We start from the raw sequence: 9,928 nt of genomic DNA, 5'->3' as shown, positions 1-9,928 counted from the left end.
CCCCACAAGGGCGCGCAGGACCTACGCAGACGCCAGGCCGGCCAATGGCGGGGGGAGGAGGGCCTGGGCGGGGCTCTGGGAAGTCACGGGGAGACAGCTGCGTATAGCGTGGAGGGGCGGGGCCCGGGGGGGCCGCTGGCCAATGGGCGCGCTCTTTTGAGCGGCCTGCGGCGCAAAACTTTGACGCCGAGGCGGGGACGGGACGGTGTGAGGTGCGAATGGGAGGAGGAGGGAGAGGCTCTCCGAGGGGGCCATGCTTCCAAGGGCGCTGCAGCTCGGCTTGGGCCGGGGCCTCTTGGCCCGGGGACTAGGCACACGCAGAGGAGGCTCTACTCTGGGTAAAGTTGAGGGCAGCGGAGGGTATTGTGGTTCTGGGTTTCCCCAATCTCCATTTATGCGACCTTTAGGATTTGGGATCTCTCCTTGCCCACGCTGGAAAGACTGGGTCTAGTGGGAGAAAGGGGTAAGATTTCCCACCGGAACTTGTAAATACCTGAGCAGTTGTATGGATACCAAGGTTGCCATTCTCAGGTTTCAAATCCCAGATCATTGTATGCCTCACTAAAACAGCAGAGAGCCAGGCTGATTCATCCGTTGCACAGATGAGCATAAAGTCCTGCTCACGTGCAAGATGCTGTGCTTAGTGCTGTGGCCATGAAGGAGGGAAGAGAAAGAGAGGATTCAGTATATGTGCTGGAGGTGCCTGAAGTATAGCTAGAAAGGAGAGACTTCAACAGACCAGTCCACGACTGGATAGAACCCAACTTGGAAAATGCCTTGCACTGCTAGTCCCCGAAGTTGGAGAAGTACATGGAGCAGGTGGGAACTGAGATTAGCCTTGAAGGACGTTTACTTCGTTGAAGGTTCAGGGAGGGTGTGTGTTTCAGGTTCTGGAGAACTCAGCAAAGGTTTAGAAGGAGAAAAGCATTGTTCTTGTGTAAGGAACTAACAAAACCCATCTAGATACAGAGTTTGAGTAATAGTGTAAAACATAGTAAGGAAGTCCAGATCAATTAATAATATAAAAGGTAAGGAAGTCCAGATCACAATAACATTCAAATGGTGCTGGGAAGAGTTTGGACTTAGTATTGGAGAGAATGACAAGACATGGAGATTTGGAGTTTGGAGTGAAATACGAAGAGTTCATTTATTCAAGACACTTACTGAGCACTAAGGATGTGCCAGGTACTGAGCTAGGCTAGGGATTCAGTCGTGAAGGAGGTAGGCACAGTAGAGTATAAGCAATCACAAATAAACCCAGAGTTGCAAATACATTGAATGCAGAAAAAGAATTAGGAGACAGCGACAGGAGAATTTGACATAGTCTTGGGGGACAGGAAAGGCTTCCCTGAGAAAATGATAACTGAGCTGAGAGCTAAAGGAAGCAAGGAGTTAACTAGGCAAAGAAGTGGACAGAGTTTCATAGCAGAACAGGTGTGTAGATTCCCCGTAATGGGAGGAGATAAGGTGCCATCAAAGAATGAAGGGGCCAGAATGTGGGAGAGACCGGCGAAGAGCAGCCTAATGGTGCAGTGCCTCCTGAGTCAGGTCGAAGATGTGGAACTTTTACCCTGAAGGAAATGAAAAGCCACTGGAGGGTTTTAAGCAAGAAAGTATGTGATTAAATTAGTGTTTAGAAAAGATCATTCCAGCTATTATGTGGAAAAGAAGTTGGGGGTCGGGGGTGGGCAAGGGGAATTAGTGGGAATAGTTAGGAGGCGAGAGATTATGGTGGTTTGCTCTAGAGTGGTGTTGGCAGAGATGGGGGGAAAAATGGGACAGATGAGGGGGATATATAGGAGGCAAAGTAACAAGGACTTGGTAATAGATAGGACATGAATGAAGGTTGGCTATGGTGATGGACCTCCAGGTGAGGTGCCATGATACAGAAGGCACTGCAGCTTATGGGGTATACCCAGGGGGCCCCTTGGTCCAGGAGCCTGGAACATCCAAGTGGAGATGACAGTGCAGTCAAGTATATAAGCCTGGGGCTTCAGGGGGAGATGGAGCAGGAGATAATATGTGTATGTCACCTAGCCTAGGGAGAAAGTATAGAGTGTTCATTGTAAGAAGTTGAATCTTGTGCTGAACAAGATGTGTGAGAAGGAAGAGAGGCTAATGGCATATGAGCCTATGGCAAGGCTGTGGAATGCCGCTGGGCACCAGCTGAACCTTACTAGATGGGATGACAGTGCGGACAGCCAACTCAGTGTCAATTTAGCCTACCCTTTGCTGCACCCATCCTCTAATTCTTCACCACCTGGTAAGGGAACGTATGGCCCTCTTTGACCATAACTGCATTCCACAGATTGGGGTGGAAAGGTGCCCGAGTTTAAGAAGAAGATCCAGTCATTCCTTCCTGGAGGGGCCTGGAACCCACTGTATGACACTAGCCACCTACCCCCCGAACACTCAGATGTGGTGATTGTGGGGGGTGGGGTGATTGGCCTGTCTGTGGCCTATTGGCTGAAGAGGCTGGAGAAGCGACGAGGTGCCATTCAAGTGCTGGTGGTGGAACGGGACAACACGGTAAGGCCTTGGGTTGGGCAGAGTTATGGTGGGGCATGGACTCATATTTTATGGAGGACCCTAGGGACAAGGGGAGGAGAGGGAAGACCTCAGTCTTTGGAGGTCCGAAGGGCAGGGGGCTGTGCTTTGGACCTTGTTGAAAAATAGTCCCAGGTTCTCCATCTGTCAAACTAGGGACTTTGGCAATAAGGTTTTTGCTTTTGTAAGCAGATTTCACAACACTGGATCTTTCTGAGATCTCACTGGTCCAGCCAGGAGAGTCTGCATTCAACGTGTAGTAAACACGAACAGCTATCTTAGCCCCCTCGTACGTTCCACTATTTCTGAGGCTTTGCCTTTATTGTTCCTAGTTGTTCCTATTTACCACTGCCCAGTAGCCACAAATCTTGCTACTTTGCTCATATCCCTATATTTTCCACATAGTAGATCAAATGTCAATCTCCTGCCCTTGGACTTTGAGGCATTACCATTTTGTACCACTGTGCCCAGCCTTTTAGATGCCTAACTTCCCTGCTGTGCACATCTGCTAAGAAGGATTTTAATAATCATTGTCCTATTTGGGCTGCTAATTGGTTTCCATTTGGATTTATCCACCTCAACTCCTCCTAGATAGACTTACAAGTAGGACTTCCCTTTAACCTCAGGTGTGTGACCCCGGCTTCCACTGCAGGATCCTGCTCACGTGGGATAGGGTACTGGTCTACCTCAACTTCTCTTGTCTTTCCGCAGTACTCCCAGGCCTCCACTGGTCTTTCTGTGGGTGGGATTCGTCAGCAGTTCTCATTGCCTGAGAACATCCAGCTCTCCCTCTTTTCAGTCGATTTTCTACGGAACATCAATGTATGTGCATGAGATTTGGTGTTTGGGGTGGTGTCCCATCCTTCAGCCCCGATCAGAGAGTAGCCCAGGGGGCGAGGGGAAACAGCAGGAGTAGTTCAGGCATCTAGCAGTTGGAAGCCCTGGCTCTTCCCTGTGGCTGAGCTACCAGAAGGCTTCTCTGTGGGTTGGGACACTGAGTCCTGGGGGCTGGTGGTGAGGAAGCCAGGGAAGCTCTCCCTACTTCATTAAATCATCTTCTTTGAAGAGCTCTTTTCTGCACACAGGAGTACCTGGCTGTAGTTGACGACCCTCCCCTGGACATCCAGTTCAACCCTTCAGGATATCTCTTGCTGGCTTCAGAAAAAGGTGCTGCAATCATGGAAAGCAATGTGAAAGTGCAGAGGTGGGTGCCTGGCAGGATCCCTGAGCTGCTGGTTAGCTGAATGCACACAGTAAGCTACACCACTGAGTTAGGAACTGGGTGCGTGGACGGGAGCTCCCTCAGGACACATACACGCGTGCAGGTCTCCAGTTCCCTGTGCTAAGTGCTTTAATACAGATACAGAGAAGGTACTGGTGCAGCGGTTCCTGAATTTGCTAGTTAAGAACCACCTAGGGCATCCCAGACCTAATAAACCGAAGCCTCTAGGAAGGGGCCCAGGAATCTGCAGACGTTTTCATTAGAGGCCAGATAGTAAATATATTAGGTTTTGCAGGCCATGCAGTCTCTGAACTTTGCAGTTAAAGCAGAAAAGCAGACAGAGACAAAAATGTAGATGAATGTTGATGCATGTACAAAAACAGGCTGCAGGCTGAATTTGACAACCCTGCTCTCAGTGATTGTCAGGATCAGTCAAGAGTACATATCTTTCACAGATACTTCTATAAAATCTCCCTAGTGACATCAGGTGATAACCTAAATGCATTACGAATACTAACTGATTTAATCATCAGACCATCTCCCATTTTACCTGTGGGGACACTGAAGCACAAGGAAATAGTAAGTGGTGGCTCTGTCATTTAAACCAGGTGGTTTGGCTTGCGAGTATGTCCTTTTAGTACCTTCTTTGCTGCCTTTGGGAGACAACATTCCAAAGACAATAGCTGTGCTGGTGAACAGGATTGTGCTAGGAGGTTTACAGCGGTCATTCCAGGCAAGAGTGGCAGGAACAGAGTGACCTGCCCTGTTTTGAAAGGACAGGGAATAGTTAGGGGAAGACAGGAGTTTAGTGAGGCTAAAGGGATGCTGGGGCCATACTAGAGGACAGGGAAGAGGGGTCAGATGCTGAAGAGCCTTCACTAGGACTTGCTGTCTTTACCCTTTGAGCAAGGAGGAAAACTTGGGGGGTTGGGGGCCCAGAAGCGACATGAATGAGGTGGAATCCACACCACACTACCGCCCCTCTCTCCCGCCTGCCGCCACAGGCTGCACTCTGAGCCTCTCTTACATAATGCACAGACCCCGCCTTTCTCTCAGACAGCAAGGAGCCAAAGTTTGTCTGATGTCTCCTGAGCAGCTTCAGAACAAGTTTCCCTGGATAAACACAGAGGGAGTGGCTCTGGCATCTTACGGTGAGGCTTGCTTGCAGAGGGGTTCGGGGTTGAGGGGTGCCTCAGCCTGAGGCCATGGCAAGGAGCCGTGCTTCGCTCCTGGCCAGCAGGGCCTCCCGGGCCCACCCAGCTCTCTGTCATTCCACGTAATTTGACCCTTCTGCATTTGGTCAGCATGGCTTTCCCTGGCTTATGAGGTCTAACGAAGAGCTGGGGGTGCAGCACATACCACAGGAGAGGAGGCCCTAGTCCTGCTTCCTGAGTCCTCTTTTTCTCATCCCAGGTATGGAGGACGAAGGTTGGTTTGACCCCTGGTGTCTGCTCCAGGGGTTTCGGCGAAAGGTCCAGTCCATGGGGGTCCTTTTCTGCCAGGGAGAGGTGACACGTGAGTCTGAGGCCCGTGCCCACTGCTTGTTTCCCCTGCCAGCCTGGGTGCAGGCCTAGGCTGAGTTGGGAGACGGGCTCTTCGCCAAGGGCTGGTCCTGGGCATTCTGACTCCGGCTCCTAGCTAGGCTTCACGGCTTCCGCTCCGACTGCCACCGAGCTCCTCCCGGCTCCCCTACCTCTGTGTGCTTCAGGATCTGGGGGAAAGTGCCTAGTCTTCCAGCGCGCTTTCCTTATGAAACCGGTGGAGTTCCCACCTCCTTCCTCTTCAAGGCCTCAAGGGTTTGTCTGCTTTTCTTCTCCTGTAGGTTTTGTCTCTTCATCTAACCGCTTGGAGACCACAAGCGGGGAAGAGGTGACTCTGAGAAGGATCCATGAAGTCCATGTAAGTTCCCAGCCTGTGCATCTTCTTTCCAAAGAGGAGAGACAAGAAAGGTAACAACTCATTCTACTCTCCTCCCCACCTCCGGTATGGGTAAACTGAGGCTCAAGAAGGAACGCACCTCTCATGATGCCCAGTGTGCGGCCCAGACCCACCCTCTTCCCCACCCTGACTCTGGTGCCCACAGGTGAGGATGAACCGCAGCCTGGAGTACCAACCTGTGGAGTGTGCTATAGTGATCAACGCAGCAGGGGCCTGGGCTGGGCATATCGCAGAGCTGGCTGGCATTGGGATCGGGCCACCTGGCACCCTACAGGGCACCAAGCTACCTGTGGAACCAAGGAAAAGGTGACTTCCCTCAGGGCAGCTGAGGAGGTTGGTGGGAGAAGGAAGAAACAATGTAGGAATTTGTTAAACAGGGGAAAGGGTATGTGCCTTTCCTGTCATTTCCTTCCCTGCTGGTTATGGCAGGTATGTGTATGTATGGCACTGTCCCCGGGGACCAGGTCTGGAGACCCCATTTGTTGCAGACCTCAGCGGAGCCTATTTCCGCCGGGAAGGATTGGGCAACAACTATCTGGGTGGCTGTAGTCCCACTGAGGTAAGCCAGGTGGGGTTGGGGTGCTGGGAAGCGGGCACAGACCCTTTGTCTAATTAGAGTGAGGGTGTCTGGAGGGCCCTGAACCATCACTGGTATCGCAGCCCCTTCCGGGTTTGGATTGGGATCTCTTCTCCCCACCCCCTACCTACCAAGGGGACTGATTAAAGGGGTCCCAGAGGTCTGCCTGCCCTTGTGTCACAGGCAATAGATGCCTGTCTGCACCTCTCACCACAGGAGGAGGAACCGGACCCAGGGAACCTGGAGGTCGACCATGATTTCTTCCAGGACAAGGTGTGGCCCCATTTGGCCCAGAGAGTACCAGCATTTGAGACTCTGAAGGTAACTAGGAGACAGATGATACTGGAGCATCTTGGGCCCCCCAGAAAGCCTGTCCACTGCCACATGCCCTGCATCTCACAAGTGCTGAGGTCTACGGATCTATACCCTCGGCCCCATCAGCGACTGGTAGAGGGCGCTGTGTTCTGATCCACGGCCAGGACTGAGGGCGGAGTGTGCGGCGGCCCTCCTGAGACCCCGGCGTCTTGTGCACCCACAGGTTCGGAGCGCGTGGGCTGGCTATTATGACTACAACACCTTTGACCAGAACGGTGTGGTGGGCCCCCACCCACTAGTTGTCAATATGTACTTTGCTACGGGCTTCAGTGGTCATGGGCTGCAGCAGGCGCCTGCCGTGGGGCGAGCTGTGGCAGAAATGGTGCTGGAGGGCCACTTCCAGACCATCAATATGAGCCCTTTCCTCTTTACCCGCTTTTACTTGGGAGAGAAGGTTGAAGAGCATAATATCATCTGAGCCTGCAGGCCCTCCACTGCTACCCTGTCTGTCGCCCTTGGCTCTAATTGCGGCCCATGTTTACGTCCTCCGTAGGGCTCAGTTCCTCCCCATACCATGCTGGGGCTCCTCCACCCTCCTCTCCTCAGGTCATTCTGCCCCCACATGGCTGGCGGGCAGGCAGACTGTAGCCTCTGAGGTTCTGTGCCTGAGGCCTAGGCCAACAGAATAATGAGGTGGGACTGATCCCGGCCTGGGCTGGTGCCACCCACCAAGGCAGACCACTGGACAGAATACCTTGGGGACCCTGAGCACCATGGCCCATGACTGGCTCCCTCCTACTATTGACCCAGAAACACTGCCTATGCCCCTCATGACAGACCTCAGCAGAGCCCAGGCAGGCTGTATTCAGAGGCAGCTTGGTTCAGGTTTATTGACTTGTCTGTTTACCCTATTCATCAATCAATAAATGCAATGAACTCCTTCCTTCCAGTCCTTTCTCTTCCACTTTGCACCTCTCAGGAGTTGCTTTGAAGCACCCCATTAGCCTTTGATCCCAGGCTGGGGGGCACACACCCACCTCCTCCCCACAGCGTTCTTAGGTCCTAGTGTTAGGCGTCTTGTTTGCAAGCCAGTGCCTCCTTTTCCTGAGTTCCTCAGGGGTTTGGTCAGAGAGGGGAGGGATGGCTAAGTTTTTTCATCTATCCAATATTTATTCAGCTCCAACTCTTGGCCAGGCCCAGGGCTACACGTTAGATAGAGAGAACACCAGAAGGCAAAGCGTTGTGTATGACCTCACTGGAGTGTGCTTGCTTCCTCTCTGTCCCTCTTTCCTGGATCTGATGTAGTATTATCCCTGCAGTGCTGGCAATAAGCACAGGGCCTGGACACCTTTTCCCAGCTGGTGTTTCTCCATGATGTTTCCCCGGGAAGTTGGGCTCTGAGCCAAGATTCAAAAGACTACAAGTGATTTGTCCTGATGGGCTCGCGGAGAGAAAGAAGAGGGTATTAGGAAGCGCAGTGGAGCCAGAGGCTGAAGAGCTGTGCTGCAGAGCCTGGCTCTTTGTGGGCAGGGGTCCCCTGAAAGGTGTTCAGTAGGGAAGGGACATGATCATATTTTGCTTTTACAAAAATAACACTAACTCCCTTGTGGAGAACAGATTATGATGTCAAAGCAGGAGGCCAGATGGGAGGCAATTACTATAGTCTACGTGGCAGAGACAACAGAGACCTGCACTGCCATGGCAAGAAGCATATGGATCTAAGAGGTGAGAGTAATAGCAAGAAATGTGGTCAAGTAAGACTCTCAGGTTTCTGGCTTCGACAACTGGATGGGTGTCATGCCTTTCATAGAGATGAAGGACACCTGGAGCAGTGAGGGACTGTTAACAGGATGGTATAGGTTGGGACATGTTGAGTCAAGGGTGCCTGTAGGACATCTGGTGGAGATGTCTAACAGGAGCTGAATTCACTGTGGCCCTTGGGTGATCTAGGCTGTGGGTAGAGAGGTGGACATCATGGAAGAGGATGATATTACTGTGGCAGGGTAGAAGAGTAGGGGACCAAGGGGGAAGATGGAGGGACCCCTCTGACATGTAAGGGATGAGCCAAAGGAGAAGATGCTGATGAGGTGGCCAGAGAAGCAGGAGATGGTGTCACAGGAGCCCAGTGGGAATGGTCAGTGGTGAAAATGCACATGCGCCAGATAGTCAGACTGAGTATCAAGTACATCAGCAGGGCCCTCAGGGAGAGCAGTTTCAGGAAAAAATGGCCTCTGGGGTTTGAGGTGTGGACAGTTCAGAAGAGAGAAATAAATGGAGTAGAGACAGCAGGTAAAGTGCCCACCCCCTCAAAATTGGCCTTGGGAGAAGAATGAAACATACAAGATGGAGGTGGGCCTCACTATCAGTGGGTGAACGAGGGGGAAGATGAGAAAAGTGCTGCCAGTGAGGTCACAGAAGGAGGGAGCAGGACTAGGTGAGCAGAAGAGGGAGGGCTAATTGCAGAAGGTGCTGCTGAAAGACCGGAAGGAACTTGCCAGAGGCATGCAGGGGGAAGCCAAGCCACATCCCATTAACCCTGTAAGCTAGCTGCCTCAGATACCCAGAATTCACCCTTCCTTAAGTACAGACACTCCTAGGTATGGCTCAGAAGGAGAAAGGCCTTCACCTGGCTCCTCAGCCTGAAGCTACTTCCTTCCGGACGGACAACATATGCCATGCGTATTAAGGAATTAATGAAGCTTCTGTGCTCCCATAGGGCTTTATTCAGACTTGTGGGAGAGCACTTAACCTTGCACCTGTGTCCTCCCTATTAGACTTAAAGGGACTCTGAGGGATGGGGACCAAGCCTTCGTCGTTTGCCCTACACCGAGCTCTCAGTGCCTCCTGTACCTCCCTCAGCCAGTGTTTTTTACCTGAATGCCTCTGCTCCAAGCTGGAGGGAATTTGAAATTTAATGGGAGGGCTGACTGGAGCAGGAAATCCACAGGAACACAAAGTGCCCTAGGGATTTGGGGGTGGGAAGGGCTGGTAAGAAAAGTTGTCCTGCTAACGCTGCAAAAATGAGCCTTGCCCGAAAATGGGCATTTGGAGCAGAGTTGGGAAAAGGGAGGGTCCTCCAGGTGGAGAACAGCAGAGGGTGCTTGAAAAAGACAATCCTTCCTGTACTTCCCACCCACTTTATCTCACCTACTCCTTAACACAACACTAGGGACCGAATAATTGATTCTGATGAGCAAAGTGATCCCCAGACAGGTCACATGCTCCCCCAGAGTCATTAGGCAAATAAATGAAGAGCCCTGAATGCGAACCCCTGATCCAACTCCAGAGAACTTCATGTGCAGCCTCCCAGGCTAGCCGCTAATTCATTC

At 51.9% G+C, this 9,928-nt stretch overlaps 1 protein-coding gene across 3 annotated transcripts; it reads left to right on the top strand.

The window, feature by feature from the left end:
* The first annotated feature begins 180 nt into the window (after positions 1–180).
* On the top strand, positions 181–7,542 carry FOXRED1 (FAD dependent oxidoreductase domain containing 1). Of its 3 annotated transcripts, none has more exons than XM_017663475.3 (11): positions 181–338; positions 2,309–2,529; positions 3,259–3,369; positions 3,633–3,751; positions 4,826–4,920; positions 5,183–5,284; positions 5,592–5,668; positions 5,853–6,013; positions 6,137–6,266; positions 6,501–6,605; positions 6,823–7,542. In XM_017663475.3, exons 1-11 carry the CDS (start codon positions 254–256, stop codon positions 7,075–7,077), a joined length of 1,461 nt encoding a protein of 486 aa, XP_017518964.2. In that variant the 5' UTR covers positions 181–253; the 3' UTR covers positions 7,078–7,542. The 3 variants fall into 3 exon arrangements, with proteins under 3 accessions (XP_017518964.2, XP_073095605.1, XP_073095604.1); XM_073239504.1 differs by having other exon boundaries at positions 6,778–7,542; XM_073239503.1 differs by lacking the exons at positions 181–338; positions 2,309–2,529 and having other exon boundaries at positions 3,284–3,369; positions 4,830–4,920.
* The last annotated feature ends 2,386 nt before the right edge of the window (positions 7,543–9,928 follow it).

The sequence above is a fragment of the Manis javanica genome, chromosome 6 (assembly GCF_040802235.1).
Source record: "Manis javanica isolate MJ-LG chromosome 6, MJ_LKY, whole genome shotgun sequence".
NCBI lineage: Eukaryota > Metazoa > Chordata > Mammalia > Pholidota > Manidae > Manis > Manis javanica.
The sequence above is the reverse complement of the archived record's forward strand: the minus strand, read 5'-3'. Positions and strand labels throughout refer to the sequence as shown.

Excerpts from the sequence above, each read along its gene's own strand:
- FOXRED1 (XM_073239504.1), top strand. The coding sequence starts at position 254 with ATGCTTCCAAGGGCGCTGCAGCTCGGCTTGGGCCGGGGCCTCTTGGCC. Across the intron at positions 5,669-5,852 it reads GAAGGATCCATGAAGTCCAT|GTGAGGATGAACCGCAGCCT; the intron begins GTAAGTTCCCAG and ends TGGTGCCCACAG. Across the intron at positions 6,014-6,136 it reads CCTGTGGAACCAAGGAAAAG|GTATGTGTATGTATGGCACT; the intron begins GTGACTTCCCTC and ends TGGTTATGGCAG.